Source organism: Malania oleifera, chromosome 4 (assembly GCF_029873635.1).
Source record: "Malania oleifera isolate guangnan ecotype guangnan chromosome 4, ASM2987363v1, whole genome shotgun sequence".
NCBI classification, from domain to species: Eukaryota; Viridiplantae; Streptophyta; class Magnoliopsida; order Santalales; family Ximeniaceae; genus Malania; species Malania oleifera.
The window spans coordinates 1752022-1778018 of record NC_080420.1 but is presented as its reverse complement, the minus strand read 5'-3'; the positions used below and the strand labels follow the sequence as shown (position 1 = coordinate 1778018).

The window sequence follows — 25997 nt, the reverse complement described above, 5'->3', positions numbered from 1 at the left end:
TTGTGCTTTAAATGATGTTGAATACAATCGTGTTTGCAAATGTGAAACCGCCAAAGAAATGTGGGATATGCTTACGAAGAGCCTAAGAAATAAATAGGTGTTACCTTAGATTCATTTACATTAGGAGAAGCACATTCTTGCTTCATAGCAAATGAACAAGATGAGGAAGAAAGTTCCGATGATGATGTTTATGCTCCTTCCTATGATGAAGTAGTAAATAATTGTGCTAAATTATTTGAAGAATTAGTTTTGGTAAAGAAGAAGAGCAAAAATTTTGAGAAAGAGCTTGCTTTGTTTAAACATAGAGAATCCTCATTGATAAAAAAAAATGATTCTTTTAAAAGGAAAAATGAGGAACTTTTTATAAATACTCAAAAAAAGCATGAAACTTTTAAAGTAAAAATAAATAACTTGGAAGATAAATTGTCAAAATGCAAAGGAAAGGAACCTTGTTTTGTTCCACCTTAATAGAGGAAAATACCTCCCTTAAAAAGGAAAATGAGAAACTTATTGAAAATGCTCAAAAAAACCATGAATCTTTTCAAGTAAAAGTAGGAAATTTGAAGAATCAAATTAAAAATATTTCAAAAGAAAATACTCTCTTGAAAAAGGAAGGTGAAAATCATGGTAAAACCATAAAAGAAAAAGAAAACTCAAATAAATTCTTGAGAGTTAAAAGAAATTGCTTTTACAAAAAGAACTTTAAATCCTCTTATAAATCACATGGTTATGCCTCAACAAGCAAAAATAGTACAAATAAGTCAAAACCCTTACACACAAATAAAGTTTGTTTATATTGTAAGAGAAAGGGTCGCATTCGATATTCTTGCCCTTATAGAGGAGCTAGAAGCAAAGAAAGGAAGGCTTGAATGGGTAGTGAAGAAAACAAGCCCCTTGGCACCCAAGGAAGAATGGGTACCAAAAAGAATTACATTAATTTTTTAATATTGCTTCCTTAGAACCTAGGATTAGTAAATAGGATTTAGGTAGACTTAACCAAACCTAGGTGAAATAGGATAAGTGTTGACTAAGTGAGTTATATAGTACAAAATTAGAGACACTTACCACAATTGTGTTCAAAGTATAAAATCCCAGATTATGCATCATAAATTGTTTGATTACTATGCTGGGAACTTTAGAAGATCAGGCCAATATTGATGAGTTCAAATTATAAAACCAATATGATCTTTTAAATTGTATATATCTTTGTTAATTGGTTTATTTCTTTTAAAAAGTATTGGCCATTGCTTATGGGTTGAAAAAGCATGCACTCATAGCTTGCTCCTTAGGAATAAATTTTTGAGTGGCAAATGGAAAAACCTTGTTTTTCTCACGTGTATTACTAAGGTTTTGAATATAAGTTCAAAAGCATGCTATGATAGGTAAACCCATCTCTAATTGGAAAAGAGATGTGTTCCTTAGTCACATAATTTGTTTTGATGATATATGCTCCTGTTTGGATACATAGTTAGAATATCAAAAACATAGCATTCATGAAGTTGAATTTTAGTGGAGATAATCATAACAACAAGTGGTATTCAAATGAAGCATCTATTTGTAATATCATTGTGAGCATATGTTTTGTTTAGAAGAATACCTTCCTTTTAGTAGCAAATTAGGAGAACATGTCTCCTATTAACCAAGAGCATTGTTAAATAAAGCTTAGTATACGCCTAAATGCTCATTGCCGAATAGTAAGGACATACCTACCATGCTTAAATCACAAGCATGAATTCTTCATGGAAAATGAGCATATTTGAATTATTATTGAACGATTGATCCAACGACAAGTAGTATCATTCTAATAAACCTTAGAAATCATCATTCATAAGTAAGGAAGTCAATCTAGGCATTTCAAATATTATGGTTTAGCACAAACAATTGGCATATGTGTTTAGCACATACTCACCTCATCACCATGGAAACTGATCTTAAGGGGAAGAAATTATTTTAGCTAAATGAATAGTACCTCTCTTTTCGATGATGATCAAAGGGGGAGAAGATATGTGGTGTTATGTATGTGGGGGAAAAATGCATGTGGTTTTATGAAAGTTTAGTTTGCTTATTGTTTTATCCTACATGAACTTTCTATTAATGTATAATTGTGATATAACTCCAATGGATATGAAATATTTAGTTGAATGATTTAATTATGAGTTATATATAGTGAGGGGGAGCAAATTTTAGGCTTATTTAACAATATGCATAAATTGAGGTAGAGCTTTAAATTATACCCTATAAAGAACACCAATGGATTGCCATCATCAAAAAGGAAGAAATTGTTAGCCTTGGTGGCTACATGATATTTATTGTCATGTTTTGATGATAACAAGCCATTAAAAGTTCTAGGTGAACTTATCTTTGCATATCAAGCTATGATAAGTACAATCTCAAATGCAACGATTAAGTAAAATCTTAATAGGTTAGACATCATCAAAAAGGGGGAGATTGTAGCTTTGGTGGCTTCATAATCATATTTAATGTGTTTTGATGATACTAACCTATTTGTGGTTCCTAGTGTATCCTATCTTTGCAGATCATAGTGTATCCTATCTTTGCAGATCATGTTTAGTACAGATACAAGTGACAAATACACGAAGTACTGGATCAAAGGCAAAAATCGGATCGAGTAGACGTTCAAATAGGAAAGATCAAAAGGACACTCACTCGAAAGAACTCAAGCACATCCAACGAAACTAATGTAGAATCATATGTATCATATGTAATGGGGAGTGTTTGAAGTAGTATTCATTGTAACTCTTGTAGTTCTATTTCACGCATGATTTCTGAGCAAGAGTTGAGCAAAATGCACAAGCATACTAGGACACATAAGTTTATAGGATTTCACTAAGTCACAAACTCAACATTCATAGTTTTCAAAGATAAAACAAAGAGCTTGACAAAAGAATCCTATACTCCAAATATGATTTCATAAGAGACAAGTTTTTAACATCTTGGTAATATGAACTTTTATATACTTGGTTTCGGTTGAGTCAAAACTATTTTTATGTACCTAAAGATTCAATTAAATCAAGTATATTTTCATAAGGACAAGTTTTTAATCATATTAGTGTTATAATCTGTTACAAACTTGGTCCTGGTTGGGTTTAAAACCTCAGTTGTACCTATCAATTTTTCTAAACACCTTTCAGTATTTGGGGCATAACTTTTGCTAGAAAAGTCCAAAAAGGGCGATCTTGGTATCTATGGAAAGTTAAGAAAAAATCCCACAACTTTCGTGTTGATGACTTTTTCTGATTTGGGGTAATTCGTCAACGATTTCAAGTAGAATGTTAATAGTCGACGAATGGGGGCAATTAGTTGACGAATGGGGGCAAATAGTCAACAAATGAGGGCAAATAGTCAACGATTGGCATCGGGATTCAGTGCCCAACGGCTATAAACGGCTAGTTTTCAATTTAAACATATAATATATCACCCCAACGGCCATAAAAGGGCTAGTAGCCCATTTTACCTATAAATACAAGTCCATAGACTTGTTTAGCAATGGTTTTGATGATTTTTACATGAGTTTAGTGATTAACATCTTTTGAATACAAAATCTAAGTACTTTGCATTTTAGTTCTTCATATCAAGTACTCAATTTCTCTCTTGTTCTCTAAATATTGTTTGATTCATCACTTGAGAGATTAGTATGAGGTTGTGTTGTATTTGATATCAGCTCAATTAAAGGAGCATCATTTTGTATCTCATCTTCTTGTTGTAAAGGGATTGGTTCCCATATTGAAGGTTCTTGGTAAACCACTGTTAAAGGTTCTTGGTGGACCGATTTGCACAGCTTCTTGGTGAACCTTGCGGCTCTTGGTGAGCGTAGAGGGATTTGTTCCTATGTTGTAAGGCTTCTCGACCGGTGAAGGAGTTGCTAGTGGATTGTGGAATCCTTGAATTGGTCTCAAGGCACACATAGGCTTGGTGCCGAACCACATTAAAAAACCAGTGTTAAGTTCTCTACTCTTTACTCTTCATTTCATATCTTATGCATGATTTACATTTCATATATTGTGATATAATTGCTTGCATCTTGCCAAGATTATTATTTTGTAGAGAAAAGCGAAAATACGCGAAAGAGTCCATTCACCTCCCCTCTTGACTCTACACCCAGGCCAACACCCTCCTCCATGGATAAGTTTCACGCCATTCACATGAGAATCCTATTTTTAGTATCAAATTACCCTATTATTATTATATTTAAAATAATTAAAACGCTAAAGATCATGGGCCCATGACATTATGACCCACCTATGTAGCAAGGGATAGGATGTAGTGAGGGCCCCAAATGTGCTCTCCTCTCACTTTCTGCTACATGAACCCATAATGGTCATGAGCCCATGAAGAGATTCATTCTTAAAAAATAAATTATAGAAATTATTATTATTAATATAATACAATATAATATAATATAATGGTTAAATCTTGTAAAACAACTTTCCTCCTAATTATTTGGGTTTTAGATTATTGAATGCTGAATTTTTTTTTAAATTTATGATTGTTGAAACATTTAAGACATGGATTTAAAGGATCATTTAGAACCACTTATATAGAGATGCTTTTCCAAAAAAAAAAATGTTGAATTTAAATAAGTATTGATAATAACTTAATAAGTGCTAAACTAGAAAAAGTGTTGAAAATTAACTTTACTCCAAATTATTTGGGTTTTAGATTATTGAGTGCTGAATTTTTTTCTAATTTATGATTGTTGAAACATTTAGGACATGGAGTTAAAGGATCATTTAGAACCACTTATATAGAAGTGCTTTTCAAAAAAGTGTTGAATTTAAATAAGTATTGAAAATAACTTAAGTGCTAAACTGGAAAAAGTGTTGAAAGTTATAAATGGTGTTTGGTTGTTTAAAATAAGTGTATTTGGAGACATCATTTTATTATAGGGTGCTATATAATTATTTTTAAATATATTTTAAATTATACGACAACAAAACCAAGTCTTAAGTCTCACTGGGTGGGGTCGACTACATGAAACCTTTTCTGCCAATTTATGTGACCACGGATAATTTCCTTCGACAAATTTAGGACTATTATATCGTTACTCATGATCTCGCTCCAAATTATTTTAGGTCTACCCCTACCCTTCTACTATCCCTCACAATAACTCACTTCTCCTCACTGACGCACTATGTGACCTACATTGCAAGTTTTCAAACCATCTAAATCGTTCCTACCTTATCTTCTACAGGAGCTACAAGTAACTTACTGCAAATATATTCATTTTTTAATTTATCTCTCAACTTTATACCACTCATTCATCTAAACATTATCATCTCGACAACTTTCACCTTTGGATATATTATTTCTTTGTCACCTAACATTTTGATTCATATAGCATAGTTGGTCTTGCAGTCATCCTATAAAACTTCCCTTTTAATTTTAAGGGTATTCTATGATCACAAAGCACACTTGATGCACTTCTCCATTTTACCTAACCTACTTTAACGCTATGCATTGCATCTTCTTCAATAACTCCCTCAGCTTACATTATAGATTCAAAGTATCAAAACCTACTAATGCTATTGATTTCATCATCATCAAGTTTAACTTTGTCTCCAATATTCCTCCTACTAATACTAAAATTACATTTCATATATTCCGTCTTATTTCTACTTATCCTAAAGCCTCTAGATTCTAAAGTTTCTCTCCATAATTTTAACTTAGACTCTGCTCTACCCCTAGTTTCATCAATCAAGACAATATCATTAGCAAACAACATACACCATGGAACCTCATTTTAGATACTCCTAGTCAGTTGATCTATCACTAGAGCAAAAAGATATGGGCTCAAAGCAGATCCTTGATATAAACCTATTGTAATTGAAAATTCTGTAGTCACTCCACCTATAGTCCTTATACTAGTCATTACTCTATCATACATATCCTTAATGACATCAGTGTACCTACTGTATACACCCTTTCTTTCAAAAGCTCACCATAGAACTTCCCTAGGTATTTTATTTTACTTTTATTTCATCTACCTTTGAAAGTTATTTAGTGTTTCTCTCTTTTTAAAGCAAGTATTCATTGTAAAAAAATTATATGACGTAGCGAAGTCTAAAATCATCTCCCCAGGCTCATTTTTGTCTCCATATCCATATCCTTCAGGCATATCTCATAACTTTTATTATCCCTTCCAACATGTCCATTCAGATCTACTCCTATGAATATTTTTTTAGTCCCTAATATGCCTTGTATAATACTATCTATATCTTCCCAAAAAGTCTCTTAAGATTTTCTGCTAAGCTTACTTGAGGAGCTTAAGCACTAGTGACATTTATTATCTCTTTGCCTAAGACCATCTTAATTTGTTTTTTATAATTCTACCCCCTACATTATTAACATCTACAATGTTATCTCCCACCCACTTAATTTCTTGAAGACTGATTATATTAATTTTCTTCTAATCATTGTATCCACTCCATGCTTTTAACCATAAGTGTCCCTCTATTCCAAGTTGCTAATCTAATCTTAGTCTCTTGAACTAACTTCTTTATCTGCCCACATCCAAAATGATGTAGGAACTCTTGCACATTTGACATTGTATAGAGGCACCGACATGGCATGTGACTTCGAGCGATGACCTAGCCCACCCTCGCCTACTTTTCACTACACCTGAGTGGTCTAATGCAACGCGTCGCTCGTAGGAGATACCCCAATAAATAAACAGTAAAGATTCATATCATAGTGGTCTAACAAGTTTTACACTAACTATCAGCTACCTAACGCAACCTTCCTCCTTTACTCAGGCTTGGGACTGGATATGTGAAAAATTAGGACATGAAGTGCTTCATAAGTGGAGTTAAATAAATTTTCAATAATAAACATTAATATTTTTAATTAAAAATTCATTAATAATTATTTTTTACTTTACATTAAAATTTAAAATTTTATATTAAATAAAACAATATAAGATTATTATTTTTAATTAATAATAATATTGTTACTAACATATAATTATAGAAAATTACTATCATATTAATTTATCATAAAAATAATATCCTTAATTAAATTAAAATTTTATTTAATGTTAATTTAAATTAATAAATTGTTCTTGTTTAATCCAAAATTGAATTATAACAACATACTAATACATAGTAAAAGAATATATAATTATTTTAAAATATATTTCAAATAAAAATATTAATATTTATAATTAAAATTTTAAATGATAATTATATTTATTTTCTTCTTAAAGTTTAAATATTTTATATTAATTAAAATAATATAATATTAATATTTATTAACAATGATCTTGTTATTAATGTATATTTATAATATATGATTATCACATTAATTACGTTAAAAATAGTGTTAATAACTAAATTAAAAATTTTAATTTATTTTATGTTAATTTAGATTTATAGATGGTTCTTTTTATTCATTCAAAAACTTAATATATTTTATTAATAATTAATATGTTTAATACATATTTGAATAATATATAATTATTTTATTTTTAAATTAAAAATATAATATTTTTAATTAAAATTTTAATTAATAATTGTTTTAATTGTTATTTTTAATTAAAATTTAAATATTTTTATTAAGTAAAAATAATATTTTTTTTTTATATTACCAATAAACATGATTATCATATTAATTTTTGTTAAAATAAAATTATTAACAATACAAATGATTATCATATTAAATTATGTTAAAACAATATTATTAATTAAATTAGTATTTTGAATTTTTAATATTAATTTAAATTAATAGATGGTTCTTTTTCATTCTAGAATTGAATTATGTTTAATCAATAATTGATATATTATAATACATGATTATCTTCAACAATATTTCTTAAAATTAAAAATTAGCCACTAAATTTTTTTATATTTACAAAGTTGACCCCACCAATGAATGGTGCCACTTATAAGTAGCCAAAAAGTTATCTTCGATTGTCTTTTAAAAATTCACTTAAATAGTTTACAAAAAAGTGATTATGAAAAGGCATTTTAAATGATAAGTATTTGTGGCAGACTTGCAGTACAAGCCAAACGTTACTTTTTTTGTAAAAGTTTTTATTTTTACTTTTAAGTGATAAGCGCTATAAGAACTTTTTTTAAACTTTTAGGTACATATTTTAAGTGTGTTTTCAAATTGAAATTATAAGTATCCTTCATATTATATTCATGCATATGTCAAGAGTATAATGGTCATCTTCTTGAGATGCCTATAAGGATTCCCATATTGAACAAAACATTGACATGGACAGCATATGTACATTCCCCAGGTATCTTACAGCATGAACTAAACAAACAAGCATTCCATTCCTGAAATGAAATTCCCAAGAATGCCATTCCACGGAAATATTTTAGATGCCGTGAACCAAAGTCCCCCTTAAAAGAAGTTTTTAATGCCAAAGAAAGTCATATAAGACCAATTTTTCCGGCCTATGTAGTGTAACTTGAATGAAATGATATAATATGCAAAGGATTCAGCTCACCTTGAAACAATATTGACAGAATGAAAAAGATCCCCATGCCTAAGTTCTGCAATGACCCTCAGCCGACTAATTCCAACAAACAAACGAAAATGTGTAAGCAACTAGAAGCATATAAAGTGTTTGCAAGTTTTATACAGCATAAAAACATGCACTCAACCATGCACATTCACACCTATATACGGAAGCAGGACATGGCCAGAGGTTGCCTGCAATTTTTTTCTAAAAGTAAATCAAATGCAAAAACTATAAAGAGAGGATTCCTAAAAATCAAATCTAAGTGACATCTCAAATTAATAATGGAAAATTTATCTACCTATATCGTGTGAAAGTTGTTAGCACAGATTGGAATTCCTCAAGACCTGCATGATATCCTTCTCTCCTAACAGGTGTGGAATCCTTTTCTTCCTGTTTATGAGATTGTCTGCTACAATGCCGCCGTTTTTGCAAATAACACTCTTGTAGATCATTGAACTGAGGCAGAAGATAATCTCATTAACAAATGTGCATAAAAAATTAAATGGAATCAGTCAGTAATTCTGAGGCTTTAATCCTAGAAACCCATTGCTTCAACTGCAGGTCAATTTACAAAAATTGACAAGCCAACCTATTCTAATTACTAAACGAGGTCTCTAAGCTCAACATAACCATGACTAACCAGCAGCATACCAGCCCCATGAAGTAGATTGGGATCCAGGAAGCACTACTTCTTGGGGCACTTAATTAATTAATCTGTTAGGATTTATAAAATGTTGTGACCCAGATTCCCTGCTTTGCCAAACAATGGTAGACTGTTGGTAGATCATTCTTTAGTTCAGTAGATAGCAAAGTTTCCATTAATGGTTGCCGAACCAACAATCCAGGTCAGCAGAAACATAATTTTTTCATGCTAACTGACCTGAGCATGAACCTGTCTTTTTCTTGCAACAGCCTGTCCTGACTGAGTAACAAGTGAATCTGAACCAAAGTAAGCATCCTTTTTCTGGAGTCCCTGAGAATTTGCTTGAGCCTTTACATCAGGCTTCTTGTTCTGCAAATTGCTTGAAACCGTCCAGCCTTGTATGCTGTGTGCATTAGAAATAATGCCACTGGTACACTTGTCGATTGGCAAGGGCCATGTTTTTGCTGCAGCAGGTTCATCAACAAGCATCCTCAATTTCACAGAGTATCTCTCCCTCGCTCGATACAAATCTATTCTATGCCTCTCTACAGCATTTATATCCTCCTTAATGTATTGGAGATCAGTTTGTATCTACAAAAGGAGGAATAGACCATAAATTTATTGATTAAATATACTACAGGTTAAGATAGAAGTGCCACCCTGCCCTCAAGAGCAGTCATCCAGCAGTTAAATGACACAAATGTCAGACAAAAAAAATGAGTAAAAGACAGGAGAAGTTATACAGTAAAAGCCAGTTCAAAATGGAAAACTGAATTGTTAAACATGCACGCACACATCTATGTTTTTTTTTATATAAAAAACCATTATATCTATAAAACAAGAGTGCAGCCCATCGAATCTAATGACATTTAAGATAAATGGACTCACAAATGCCACCAACTGCTCCCGTTGATCAAGATGATAAATCTAGAAACTTGTCAAGCATGTGATTAGGTGTCATATTAATCTAATCTTGAAATATTACACATTAGAATGCAAGAAAACAACTCAATTGTGCACGACTTTTCCTTTCCTATGAGAAAGTGAAATGAAGTTTCTGTATGGTATAAAATGTTAGACATCAATACTAAATTCATTTTGAAATAACCCATAGTGAGGAATGACTCTACAAAGAGCCTCAGGGAACTTTAAGTAAGCTAGGAACATGTCCATCTCATTGTTAGACAAGCTTGCCAAATGCATGTCAAGGATTAAACATGTTATTAACACATCCCATGTCAATGACCAAATTTGTTGTGCCCAACAATAATAATTAACAATTAGAGATGTCAATGTCACCGACCACAGGCCATATAGAACCTACCCTCTTTCTGCAATCCATTGGCAGTTTCTTTCTTTTTGACATGTCAAAAAATAAAAAGCCATTTCCATAAACCACATCCTCTGCTTCATAAACCAAATTAAAACACTAAAAGTTTGCAGGCATCCAATGATGTGTGTTGTTCGACGCCATGATTCTCTTCACAGGCACAACCAATAAATGATAATCCCACCAGTCAAACAGTTATATGAACAGGGGTGCTATCTTATCCCCATTTGTAAAAGAGACAAACTGTTGATTTAATTTAATAATAAAGTAAGACTTGCCACAAAAGGGTAAATTTAAGTTAAAGAACCTCGTGGAGCTCTTCAAGCTTTTGCTTCCTTAAACCACGCAAGAATTCATGCAAAATTTGCAAATTTGCCTCAGCTTCTTCTTGCTCCATTTTTTTCTTCTTATCTGTAAGGAGAGACAACAAGCCATCTAGCTCCTTAACCAAAACTTCACAACCCTGTCCTAAGGATCATGAGAAATTGTCACACTCTATGTGACCAAAAAATGAATGGTAAAACTTAATATTCAAGCAGCATACACACTACCAAAAAAATGATTAACAACAAATAAGAGCCAAAAAAACAAAAGGAGCATTAGGGTGAAGGAGAAGGAAAATATCTATTCATATTAGAAAAGGTGTAAGTAATGCTTTGTAGACATTTATAGTTAATATAATTGACGCCAACAAATTTGATCTCCATGCCAAGCAAGGACGTGTTACGATTTAAAAGATGAAATCTTTGGCACCCAGCAACCACCAGCTTTTTTCCTCCTTCTCAAGAATATTAAACTAAAAGGAGAGGATAATAAACAAATCATTAGAACCTCTGATGCCTGTAAAAAAGTTTGACAACTGTTTTCCAATTTTGAGAAATTAAACACTAATAAATATCAAATTTTAGCTTCGCCCATGTCCAATATGCATGCTGATTTTCCAAGAAATCATAATCAACTCAATAACGTTGTTAAGGGCTTTAGACTATTGAAATTTCCTACAACTGATTAAGCCACTACAATGAGACAAGTGGCATAACTAGAGGATTTGATATATTTAAGACACAGCCTCAAAGGCTAGTAAAACAGTTTGATCTTAATCAAAGATGCAACTATTTTCCAATTTTGAGAAATTAAACATGAATAAATATTAAATCTTAGCTTTGCTACATGTATAACATGCTTGCTAGATTTTGCAAGAAATCCATAGTCAACTCAATATCCTTTTAACTTATAATCATTAGAACCCCCAAGGCCTGTAAAAAAAATTTGACAATAATTAGAGATGCAAGTGTTGGACAAATTTGAGAAAATAAACATGAATAAATATCATATCTTAAATTGCTACATGTCCAATATGCATTCTGGATTTTGCAAGAAATCCATAGTCAACTGACTCAACTCAATAAAGTTCTTAAGGGCTTCAGACTTAAAATTTCCTACGACTTATAAGCACTAGAGACCCCAAGGCCTGTAAAACAGTTTAGCCTATACAGAAATTAGAGATGCAGCTGCTTTCCAATTTTGAGAAATTAAACATGAATAAATACCAAATCTCAGCCTTGCAAAGCATCCAATTTGCATCTCAAATTTTGTGAGAATTACAAAATCAACTCAATAAAATTGTTAAGGGCTTCAAACTACTGAAATTTCCTATGACTTGTTATGACACTACAATAAGACAAGTGGTATAGCCATATGTTTTATTATAGGTAGATTCAAAGAAAAATTACCATCATTTCCACCAGCTCAATATCCACAGTTAAACATACAAAAGCTGCTAAAGACTTTAGATTATTAAAATTTTCTATCAATATGATGTCATTACAATGAGACCAAGTGGTAGTACCATTCATTTTATATATATATATACATTAAAAAAAAAAAAGGGCAGCCCGGTGCACAAAGCTCCCTCGTATGCAGGGTCCGGGGAAGGGGCGGACCATAATGGATCTATAGTACACAGCCTTACCTTGCATTTTTGCATTTTATATATATATATATATATATATATATATATATTTATATATAAAATCAGTAATGTAAATTTCACACATTATAATGTCTATAACAAAACTGACCTGCTGTAATGCTTGACGAAGTCGCTCAAATGGAGTTGATGCTTTTGCTATCTGCTGAGCAGAAGTCTTCTTCACTAACTGCAGAATTTGTATGCAAATTTATAATCTATTCCAGGTAAATAATTTCATAAACCAACGATATTACAGATAATAGAGAAGCATTAAAATAAAGCTCAATTCTTACATTTGAATTAGAGTTTGCAATTCTATGGATCCGATAAAGAAGAAAATGATGAAATTAAATTCCTCAATTTTTGTATATATTCAGCTTCAAAAAGTGAATGGCAGAATATTACTCATTTCAAATCAGCCCCACTTAACAATCCACCGCTCAATCATTTACAAGTTCTTCACCGTTTGGGTGACCAAAATATTTTTTTTGACATATTCAAAACCCCAATTATTAAGTCATTAACAATGTAACATTTAGTTCATGATTCATTATTTTAATTTTTTTTTTTTTTTCAAGAATAGACGTATATAACTCCTTCTCTTGCTTTCTCACTTCTGATAAATTTTAGTTGAGGGCAAAAATGGACAACTTTAATACTTCGCAGTTCGCATACAAATTCCAATCTAACCAGTTTTCCAGTGACTGATAAATTCCATTTGGAATTATTTTTATGCTGTTAGCTGGGCAATGCAAACTCAAATTCAGTCAATGCAACTATTAGGATAACCAAAGAAACCATTAGAACCTATACCAACTGCAGCCCATGCTCTTTGAAAGCTTGAAAAATAAAAATTAATTAAATTAAAATTAGTTTCAAATCATGTCATGGCCTGCATCATGCACAAACATCACAGATGTGACTTGCAAAGATACATAGGATATGATGTGCTTGAAAAAACAATCAAGAGAGAATCATTCAAGAGTGGGTCTGTTATGAAACTGATATCAGTGCATTGATTTAGCTGCTCTACTACAAGGCATCTGGGAAAAATGTCATAATGGTGATAGAAGTCATGTTTTTACAAACTATGAAGGGTCTCAATGGGGAAATTCACTCTAGTAATTCAGATTTTATTTCTAATTTTAGTTCTAACATCAATTGTTCAGTGAGGTATGGCCTGCAAACAATTTATTTTTGTGAAGACACAAATCCAGAAATCAGTTGCAACTAATCATCAGACGTCTTGAATCTTGAGAACAAATAATTAGCCACAACTAATAGGATTTTGTTACAAAGATGGGCTATCAAGAACGTAGAGGATGTAGGTTGGGCAGTTGGTCAGATCTAGTAGGGCAATGATTTTCATCAACAATTTAACTAGTTATTTTTACTGCCCATACCCATTTTCCAAATATATCTTCTTTTAGCAGGCATTACAATCTATATAATTTCTCATCTATTTCTTTACATTACCCAATTTGCAACTTGACACAATTATCCGCCAGAAAGGCTATTTATTGGAGAACGAATTTGGATATCTTACTACTCTTTAGGATGCAAGTAAAATTTTTCAGTAACTGTCCTGACACATAATGCGAATTTCATAGAATGGAAACTAGAAGATATTTTTGGTATCTGCAAACAGGGAATATGCAACAATAGTCATGAGGTTGAGTTCATAACTCAATTCACGAGTCTTGACTCTGGATGAGAGTAAGTTCCTGGCCACAACTAATTGGTTTTGGGTACAGAACTAGTTTTTAAAAACAATTTAAGTAACTTTTTGAGGTTCATAGGTGGCCATTATTAATTAACTACTGACATTTCTATAAAAAAAAATTAACTACTGCCCGAATCCTGTTTCTGAATATATATTATTTTGACATGCATTACAATCTATTGAATTTGTCTTCATTTCACCATTGTCTGATTTGCAGCTTGACATAATTAATCCACCAGAAAAGCTATTTATTGGAGAATTGAATTTGGATATCTCATTATTTTTTACAATGCAAGTAAATTTTTTCATAAAGTAAACGCACATATTGCAAATTTCATGGATGGAAATTAGCAGAGGGAATGAGCAACATTAGTCATGAGCTAAGTTCATAACTGAATTCACCCCATGTCTTGACTCTTGAGAGCAAATTGTTGGCCACCACTAATTGCATTTTTTCACACCAATAGGTGTCATAAACAGCTTAACTAACTATTGTTGTTTGTGGGTGGCTGAAGTTAACTACCTACTGCCCATATCCCATTTTTCTAAATATATTTTATTATAGCAGGCATTACAATCTATAGATTTTGTCTTCCTTTCCTTTACAATTCCCAATTTGCAACTTGACACAATTATCCGCGACAAAGACTATCTATAGGAGATTTGAATTTGGATATCAACATGACCCTTTAGGATGCAAGTAAAAATTACCAGATAGGTTGAGTTCATTTCCTTTACTGCTGTGCATTACCCAATTTGCAACTTGACGCAATTATCCACCACAAAGGGTAATCTTCAATATCTTATTACTACTTAGGATGCAAACAAAATTTTTCAGGAAGTGTAACAGCACATATTGCAAATTTCATGGAATGGAAATTAGCATATATTTTTTGGTATCTGCTAACAAGGAAAAAGAGACATTAGACAAGCTTAGGTTATACTGAATTGAAATGTCAGCAAGTATCCAAAATAATAGCTAGTCAAAGTTGCCATAACCTAACGAATTTGTCTTCATTAGTCTAAGTCGGTAATTTAGGTTGTGTTTGGTAGGAAGACATAAAAATGGAAGGAAAGAAAAAGGTTCAACGAAAGGAAAGTATACTTTTTTTTTTACTCCTATGGTTTGGTTGAAAGGCAAAATAAAATATAATAATAACAATAATAATAATAATAATAATAATAATGGTAAGATTTGAACCCTGGTTCTCCTTTACCTTACTAGAACCATGGTTTTAAAATTTTTCATGAAATTAGCAAATTTCCTATTGAAATTTTGGCATTCCACAACCCCTTGGAAATCGATATGGCAATCAATTTCCATCACCGTAATTTATTAAAATCTTCAAATTTTGAAGCTATTTTGTTGAAAATTTGACAATGGAACAAAATTTCTTTGAAATTGAAATTTCAGATTCAAAACTCCAATTTAAATTTTCTTCCTAATAAATCTTATTTTATTGAACTTAGATATTAACTATGCTATTTACCTCAACCTCTTACCTCCATTTAGTCGTATTTGCACAATAACTAATATTTAATTGATTTATGAATTTTTTTCATACTAATTGATTATGAATATGATTAACAAAATTATTATATCACAATACTACCCACATAGACAGCATACATGGCCATTGATGTACTTTATCTATGATATTTTAGTTCCAAATCTTGCACTGTCATGTCTTATTTTTAAGATAGAAATTGTCATCAAAATTTCTACACTTCCGAAAGCCTTGGAATTTTAGTCGAGGTCAAAATTTAAAAACTTGACCATAACCCTTTACCACCCAAGCCAAGCTTCAAGGACTGAAGGAAAGAAAATATAAATAGGGTAGGTAAGCAGGTAAAATTGTAATTTTGTCTTTTTCCTTCCATTTTCTCTCCCTATTGGAGGGATTGATTTTGAGAGGAGGGGGAAACTCCTTTCTCCTTCACTTACCTCCCTTGGTTTTCCTTCTCCACCACATCAAATGAAAAGAAAAAAGACTTTCCAGATTTTCCTCCCATCTTTCCCTTTCCCTACATTTTTCCTTCCAACCAAACATACTGAAAATACAAAAAAAGTATGCACATGCTATCCAAGTGTACACAGGTTGACATTCTATCCAATTTTGGGAATAAGGCAATAAGCTACTCTTCATACTTAATAGAAAACAACCAAGGTATAAGTACTCTGAATAGAATGAATTTGAGCATAGTAATACTCTTCACAAGGCAAGCAAGGTTTTCTAGAAAGCTACCAACATGTATTGTAAAGAGTTATTGATATTAGCTTATATTTTCAGAGTGTGCTAACATGGAATAACGAACTAACGAAAAGGGGCAATATGATGGGTTATTAGAAGAGAATCAATAAGCATTAAGTTACATGTCAACTTAAGTTGATAATTGAATTCAAACGACAGCAAACATCCAAGTAGTAGCTAGTTAAAGTTCATACTTGGTAGTTGGTAATAAAATATTAGGGGAAAACACATATAAATGTAGTCTAAATTTGGGAACAATCAAGCTCTTTATGCTCGAATGGACAGAACATAACTAGGGCACTCACCCTGCAGATAAAACAATATCCTTCATTTTGAAGTAGAGTCCAAAAATGAACATAAGTAAGAGAGTAAAATTAAATTTAGTTAAAGTCCATAGTAGCTTTCGACTTCAAAATACTGGACCCATAATATTTTCACCTACGAAGCTTACACTGCATTTTTCACATAAAGTCGTAATGTTTATTTTCGAAAATGAAACAATAAAGAGAACAAGCCAAAAAATAAAATTAAGTTTCTGCTAATTTTTGACGTACGTACATATAAATCAGTTAGTTAGGAAGTTATTTTTATTATGTAACATGTGTAATTAGTTCTTGTATATAAAGGATAGAAGTCAGTCTTGTAAAGATGAATTCATTCAATTGAAAACACAGACATGAATTCATTCAATTAAAAACATAATATAATTAGTTCGTTAGGTTCTTTGTATCTTGGAACTGTCATCTTTTCCACAAATGGTTCTCCTTGGTCCTTGGATATTGAAACACCGAATATTCATATTCTTGTTCATGTTCTTTAAATTTCCCCGCATTCTCTCATTAAGCAAACAGATTAAAACAACTCGCAGATTCCAACAGAAACTGGGAATATATAACAAAAACAACGCATACGAAAGAGAGAGAGGAAAGAAGACGAAGAGGAATGAGAGGTCAAAGAATAAAATAACCTTATTGAGGAGAAAATTAGGGAAGATCTGGTTGCTGGTGAGGAAATGACCGCAGGAGGGACAATCGCTCTTGTTGCGAAGATGAGTGAAGATGCACATGTAACAGAAGCTGTGGCCGCAGGCCGTTAGAAACGCGTCTTTGATGAACTGCATGCATATCGGACACAGAAAGTCGCTGTCCGAGTCAGCCGCTCCACTCTCTCGCAGCTCTGCCGCTTCCGCTTCTACTTCTACTTCTACTTCAGCCTCCTCCTCCGCCGCCGCCGCCGACGGAGATAACAGCAGCGGAGGCTCCGCGGCCGAGGACGGGGCGGGCTCCGCTTTCACGGACGGCACCAGTGCGCCCACTGAGCTCTCCCCCATCTCTCTCTCTCTCTCTCTCTCTCTCTCTCGATTCAGTGATCACTGATTAGAGAGAGGAGTAATTTGCTTAAAGTAGAAGGGAGGGGAAGTCCGTACGAAACGACACGAGGTAGAAGCAGAGTGGGCGTGCTGACTACTGATGTTGTCGTGGAGAGAGAGAGAGGGAGATTTGTGAGGGTAGAAACGACCCACGTTGGGCGGGGAGGGGAGCGTTTTGATTCTTCGTTTTTTCGAGAAAAGCGTTTTTGACAAGGCAGGGGAACGACGTCGTTTATGGTGTTGTTCCGTGTTGACTTGGCCCCCCCCCCCCCCCAAAATATTATGAAGAATTCTATTAATTTTTAAAAAAATTAGCCGCTAATATAAAAAAATGCATAAATTAATAATAAAATAAATAGAAATGAACAAAAAAATAAATGAAGACAAGATGGAATTTTATGTGGTTCAGCTATACCTATTCCACAGGCGGATAGGATAAAAAACTTTACTATCACGGGTGAAATTACAAAATGATTTGGAATCGGTCTTATATGAAATGTCGAAACCTGTAAGATATCTCTATTCTCTTTATCTCTTCTTTTCTCTTCTTTTCTTTCTATATACTCTACTTATTTTAAGCATGCAAATGAGCATACAAGCATGTAAAGATGTGTGTATTACAAATGTGAGAGGGAGGTTGTCCTTTTATAAGATAATATGGATAATATAATATTTATTGTGGTGACAAAACCGAAGTGCTAGAAGATGGGGTGACATTCACATTTTCCATAACCTATATATTTTTTGTAACAGCTGTCGTGATCATTCTTCATTTTTATGAATTTATGAATTTTTTTATTATTACTTTTTACGATATAAGGTATGTTTTATATTATAATTATTTTATTCATAGGAATAAACATTTCACATACCAAACATAACCTAAGGTTGCAATTGAGAGTATTAATTTCAAGTATTTAATTTAGATTTCTACGAAAATATTAGGAAAATAAATGAATTATGGAGGGAATTTAACTTTCATGTTTTGTTGTTATAAAAAATGAAAAATTGAATATAATATATAGAAAACAGAACAAAAAAATTATTTTTTTCATTTAATACGTCGTTAACATTCAATATTAATTAAATTAGAATAATTTTTTTATTAGTATTTAATATACCAAAAAATACAAAGAAAATTATTCTTCTTCTTTATTTTTTTTTCTTTTTCCTTCCTTTTTTCACACTAAATTCTTAATACAAATTGAGTTCTAAATTATGTTTAATTCACAAAATGTTTATTCCTTCTATAAAAATATAAATAAAAATTTATAAGAATTAATAATTTATATATTAAAAAATGCTATTTATGCCAAGACTTTTTTTTTATCGAACATAGAATAGGATAAAAAATTATACTCATTTTAAAATTTTGGAATGATAATTGTTTATTTGTTCTACATTATAAATAAATAATAAAATTTTTGAATTTTTATTTCCTTTGTAATGACAATAATTATTCTTTTATAAGCTATTAAATCATTGTATTAGATGGGAAATTTAAATATATAGCATCTCTTATGGAGATTAGATATAAAGCATCTTCAGGAGGTCTATCTCTTTAGGAGATTAAATATGTAAACGAAAAATTTTAAATATATTGCCTCTTCAGGAGGACTATCTCTTCGGGAGATTTATATATATATACGAAAGATTTAAATATATAACATCTTCAGGAGGTGTATCTTATCATCTCTTCTATAGATTAAATATATATAACCTTTTTAGGAGGACTATTTTACTATCTCTTTTGGAGTTTGTACTTTAAATACATACATACATACATACATATATATATATATATATATATATATATAGGTGGTACAGAAATAAAACCGGCCATTAAGGCGGTATAAACAAAAATAAAACCGTCAATTAAAGCGGTATAAATATATAGAAATATGTCAGTTAGTTAGAGACTCGTGCAAATAATGTGTTATAAAATGATGCAAAAATTAATAATAAAATAAATAAAGATGAGCAGAAAATAAATGGAGACGAGACTGAATTTTACGTGGTTTAGATATACCTACTCCACGGGCGAATTAGATCAAAGCTTCACTATTTCAATAGGAATTACAAAGTGATATAGAACTGACCTTGTACAAGATATTTCTCCCACTTTCTTTTATATCTCTCATCTTTCTTTCTACTTCTACCATTCTCTCTTCTTCTTTTCCTTTCTATATACTCCTCACTTCAAGCATGCAACACACACACACACACAAATATATAAGCATGCTATATGTATATCACAAATGGGTGGGAGAGGGTACCCTTTTATAGGGAAAGAGGTGGAAGATGAAGGGATGGAAGATTAATTAGTGCAGACATATAGGGTAGGTTCATAAGGATATGAATTAGTGCTTATATATGGGGCAGGTTCATAGGGAAATGGGGGGGACATCCACCTATATTTCATAACACTCTCCCATGGATGTCACCCATATATTAACTCATTCTGCTAAGATCTTTAAGATACCTCATTCCGATAAGATGAACTAATTTCTTGAATATTGTAGTAGGCAAAACTTTGGTGAACAAATCTGCTAAATTATCTCTTGATCTGATTTACTGAACATCTATATCACCATTCTTCAGGAATTCATATGTATAGAATAATTTTGAAGAGAGATGCTTTATTTTGTCACCCTTTATGTATCCTCTGAGTTATACATGCAGCATTATCTTCATAAAAAACTGTTAGAATATCCTTATTGACCTTATTCATCATATCCTGTTTTGATAATGACAAATACCTTGGTACTAATGTTTGCCCTGAGTTTGCATGCAAGTTCACTCTACACACGAAGTTGAAAAGATTTCTATATCATGATGCATATGGTGACCTCCAAGGAAGAATGAAGAATATTATACTTAGTTTGTATTTGTAATTTGTATATTGTTCTTTTTGGACTGTAACGTATTATGGTCTGTAATAACTACATCATGCATGATAGCGTTGTATGCTCAGGTTGCCTTAGATTGACCTTTAGGTTCCTACACACTTAGTGCACAAAACCCCTCTAAGCTCACATAGCATCAGGGGTAAATTTAAATTAAAGTATGGACCTTAGGCTTAAAATCATAAAGACTTCGGACGACCGAACTAGGCAAGTCAAATTGCCTCGGTCGACCGAACTATTGATTAGTTAAATAGTTTACCTGACTTCGGGCGACCGAACTCAAATGGCTTAAGTGTCCATGGTCAACCAAACTCATACCATTACTCTTTCCAACTCCTCGAGTGCTCGAGCGCTCGAACGTTCACGTTCAAATCACCTTAGGGCGACCGAATATGCAAGTTCGGTAAACCGAACTTGAGACCAGGCAACTAAACCTCAGACAGATTGGAAAATCGCTTTGGTCAGCAGACCGAACCCTTAATCGGGCACCCAAACTTCAAAAGTAGCTTTTCTTCATGTGTCTATTTTGGCGACCGAACCTATGGCTCAGTCGACCAAAACTCTCGGGTTTGCCAAATTTTTACCACGGTTAATTGGGGTTAAACAGGGTTAATTTCTTAAACACATTTTAAATAATTTTAATAATTCCCTGAGTGTCCCCAATGGTTATAATTTTGGTCTTCTCTATATATATAGGTTCATTTGCACAATTAAAAATAGATTAGCATTTGGATTAGCCTAAAAATTCTTTAATTTTTTGAGTGCATATTTATCAAATCCAAAGCCATACACTCTTCCTTTGTCATTCCTTTGATATATCAAGTTTCCTAAAAGTGTTATTGAGTGATTCAATTTGCTTAAAAACTCTCTTTGTTCTAAATTAATTGATTATTTTTATTGAGAATTTTAGCTAAGGTTTTTCCTCCAATTTAACTAATAAATCTTTGTATGGGAAAACCTTTGTAGCTAGTGAGTCTTTGCATCTTTGTTGCAAGATGCATCAATCTTGTAGTTTTTGATTGTGCAAAATCTTTTTCACAAGCATACTTTTCAAATATCTCTTGAGCTATTATTTTGAGAAAATTACCTTTGAGATATTTTGAATACTCTAGTTGGAACTCTTTGAAACTTGGGGTGATTGATTAATATTGATACTTTGTTTCAAAGATTGTTTGAAAATACACTCTAGGACTTGATTATATATATTTACATCAGATTGAGTGTTAGCACACTTCATTGGCACTGAGCATAATTACTATCATTTGTGGGTGCATATTTATCTGGACTATATTTTAGTACATATATGCTTCTGTAGAAGCACTTTAATTGTACGCAAAATTTCATATCTGATTGTATACCCGACGTGTGTTTGGAAGAGGGAGACTTGCCTTGTGAAAAGTCCTAGATTGGCTTTGATCCGGTTAAAAAAGTTAGGTGCACTATCCTGGTAAGGTGTTGTATATGATGTCGCTCCACCCGTGAAGTGATCCTTAGTGGAATCCTTGTGCTTGTGAGCCAAGGCGGGGACGTAGGCATTGTTCCCAAACCTCAATAACATATTCGGTGTCTCTTTTACATTTCCTACATTACATTCTGTTTTATGCTTGATTTAATTTCCCTGTTGAATATACTACATATCTGGTTGACACGGTATTGTATCTAGTTGAGAAATACTAAAATTGTGGTGCATGTACTGAAAATTGTTTAATATATCATATCTGCAATTTCACACATACTTAGACTGTCCCTAGGTTGAGTAATATTGTTACTGGATTAGTTGAACCTATAAGGAAATTTTTTAATCTCCAATTCACCCCCCATTGGGATTGCACTAAAGTCAACAATTGTTATCAGAGCCCTGTTACCTAGACTTAATCATTAGTTTGTAAAAAGATCATGATGGCTCGTGTTGGTGCATCCCCTTCGTGTGAAGGAAGGTTATTTACAAAACCTCCAATGTTTTGCGGTGAAAATTCCGTCGTATGGAAATTTAAAATGTCTATATTTGTTAAAGCCTTGAATTGGAAGTTCTGGAAAGTTATTGCCCAGGGAGATAGTATACCAATGAAAGTCATTGATTGTGTTGATGTTCCCAAGTTTGAAATTGAGCTGAATGATAATGATAGGAACTTAATGTAAATAAATTTTGATGCAATGAACACCTTGCTACATGCTTTAGATTCTAACATTCTTTGTGAAGTTATGGCATGCAATAGTGCTAAAGAGATATGGGAGGAACTTGAAAAGAGATATGGAGCAACTAAGCAAGAAAAGACGATCACTCCTTGTGATTCAAGCTCAAAGGATCTTGAAGGAGAAAAATGGTGCTTTATAGCTTTAACCGACGATGAGGTAAATTCGTCGCCTTCTACTTTATCAAATAATCCTAGTAATGATTCATGTGATAATTCTAATGATGCATCTAATACTGAATCATGTGATAGTTCTGGTAGTGAAAGCATGCCTACTTATGAAGAATTGAAAGTTGAATATGTTAGAATTCATAAGTCACTTGTTAAAGCTAACAAAATATATATTGTATTGAAAAACAAGTATGAGGCATCTTTGAAAGAATGTGAGTCAAAAGTTCTTGTTGAAAGGGAAAATGATTTCAAAATCAAACAGTTAGTAAACAAGAATGAAAAGTTGGAAAAAGAATTGAATGTAGTAAGATCTCAAACTTCAAGTGATAATAATAAAGATCTTCTCATTGCAGAACTTGAATGTAAAACAAACAACATGACCAAAGAATTTGGGAAATTATAGGATGTTTGCAAAGGTCTAAAGAACTTAAAAATTCGAGATCTAGAAAAGAAAATAGAAGACCAAGCTAAGATCATCTATACGTTCACTAGAGGCAAGGACAACTTTAATAAGTTGTTAGGTTCATAAAAGATGACCTTAGATAAGGAAGGTATAGGATATAATGGAGTTAGAAATAGAAAGAAGAAGAATCTATACATGGAGTACGTCTTGAGAGTGTCCAAACATTATACTAGTACCTCCTCCAATCCTTACACTCATACCCACCGCATATTATGTAAAAAGAAAGGTCACACAAAGTTTGATTGTCCATTCAAACGAAAAGGGGTGAAAATGAAGTAGGTGTGGAGAGTAAAAGAAAAACACGAACCCATCTCTTCTTGACCCTAAAAATGACCTAAGGGTCAAAAGGTTAGAATAGGTGGACTTCATAATCCTTAGGTCAAGCATCTAAATCATAGGGGGTCATGTTAACTGAGAAAAAGTCAAAAGGAGAAAAGTCGACTAGGTTCGGTCAGCTGAACCCTTTTCAGCTTAGACCATTTGGTCGACCGAACAAGGAAGTTGACCAGCATGTTGACCACATTCGGGCACCTAAACATTTCAGTTAAAAATTGGTTCGGGCAACCGAATCATTTCATCAGTGAGGTCCAGCCAACCGAACTAAAATGAATTGTTTTCGTTCGGGCTACCAAGGGTCAGAATATAAAAGGAGACCTGAGATTCGGCCAACCGACCCTGTGTTCAACCAACCGAACAAATTCCGCCTCTAGGGTATTTATTATGGTTTGGGCGACCGAACATTGAATCGGGCGACCTAATCGCAAACTATATATATGTTGGCCACGTGACATAGGTTCATTTTTTCATATTCCTTGAGAGCACTTCAGTTTTTCTTTCTTCTTGCTACCCCCTACTCTCACTCCAAGCCTAGTTTGCCTCAGAATACCTCTTCCAATCATGCCTTGAGATTAGAGGAGAGCTGAATTCGACATTGCTCTCGAGCAGTGGTTCATTTCTACAAAAAGGAGGATCAAATACGAGAAAGTCTTCAGGCTCAAGGAGCCTATCCTAGGTAAAGTTCTTGACATAGAATTCATGCAGAATCATTTTAATAATGTTATAGAAATGTTTAAGTATTAGGGGTGGTACGAGTTCATTAGCTTTCAGCCCAGAGGGATATATCCCGTTCTTGTTCGTCTATTTTATGTAGCCCTAGGACAGGATAACCAAGGATACTACTCCCAGGTCTTTGAGACCGATATACGGTTTGACGATGGATATCTAGCCGAGACCCTCAATATCTAGAGAGGAGATTTTGATTGCCCTGACTCGGTCTCTACCTGGATTAACAAGCAGGATTTCACTATGAGTACTTTTGTTAATCTGGTTATGACTAACCTCGTGGTTGATCTAAGTCACACCCGCAGCTATAAGTCTCTGACACTCGAGGCAAAAGTTGTGCACCACCTGATCTCCTATAACATTCTACTAAAGTCTAGGTCTAGAGATCATGTTTGATACCTAGACTGCTTCGTGATGTGGTGCCTTTTTACAAGGAAGAAGCTGGACTTGCCTAGACTGATCTTAAAGTGGATGTTTGTAAAGATTGTGGGCAAGAGGATTATTTTGCCATACGGGGGCATCCTGACTAGGATTTTTGTCAGAGAGAGTCACCAAGACTCCGTATGCAGTGCTGAAGAAGATAAAGGACATAGATACTGTCACGCCCCGAACCCGAAAATGGGACCCGAGGGTGAAAATATAATCTAACCTGTCCCGATATCATACAAATCATCATAGATACAGTACAAAGGATGAGGGTCCGACCCCATGGGGTTCCTAGGCACCCTAAACACATCCAATCATAATCATATACGCAGCGGAAAAAGTCATTCTATATCAACATATGCAGTACCATACTAGAGTCTATATAAGAGCAGAACATGGTTCTAACAAAACGTACAAACTGGGTGCCCAAATACAACTCAAAATGGCAACCCAACAAAACTACAGTCCTAACACTTACCTAAGCGCTAACGCAGTACACCGGCCACTACGCTCCCTACACCAAGACGCTAGTTCCGGTTACCCGAAGGACCTGTAAAAATGTACGTACAGTAGGAGTGAAACACCTCTCAGTAAGGAAGAATACAGGTTATATCGGAGTGTGGCATTTGAGTGTTATTATGATACAACATACACGTAGTTAAATGCATTCCAGTACTAATTTACACAGTGCATACACGCACACATACGGAGGCCATTTATATGCAGCCCCGTCACAATACATACACATGATCAGTAATCCTCAGTGTCGTCACACTCTTTGGCCCGAAGCCGGCCCGCGACATACGGCGTTGGCCTGTAGCCAACCTACGAACACGGCGCCACCGGCACATGGCTAGTCCCCGACTCCCATGGCATCGTACCGGCGCTAAACTGGTGCATCCACACCCTTCGTCCTGATCTGCCGAAATAGGCTCACGCCCTCGGATATAGAGCCGGACACTCTCAGTATCTGGAACAATTTCAGAACCGTGTTCCTACT

General features: G+C 33.3%; 1 protein-coding gene across 2 annotated transcripts in view; it reads right to left on the bottom strand.

Moving 5' to 3' along the window:
- The window catches only part of LOC131153379 (E3 ubiquitin-protein ligase COP1-like), a 28839-nt gene extending 10911 nt beyond the window's left edge, over positions 1-17928 (bottom strand). Inside the window, exons 1-6 of one of the 2 annotated variants that reach the window (XM_058105649.1) lie at positions 17376-17928; positions 12543-12620; positions 10769-10924; positions 9369-9722; positions 8787-8944; positions 8474-8539 (exon numbers count right to left, since the gene is read on the bottom strand). In XM_058105649.1, the coding sequence (XP_057961632.1) occupies positions 8474-8539; positions 8787-8944; positions 9369-9722; positions 10769-10924; positions 12543-12620; positions 17376-17738 (1175 nt within the window). In that variant the 5' untranslated portion in view covers positions 17739-17928. The remainder of the gene's footprint in view (positions 1-8473; positions 8540-8786; positions 8945-9368; positions 9723-10768; positions 10925-12542; positions 12621-17375) is intronic. The other variant, XM_058105650.1, reaches the window with a different exon arrangement.
- Positions 17929-25997: the final 8069 nt, after the last annotated feature.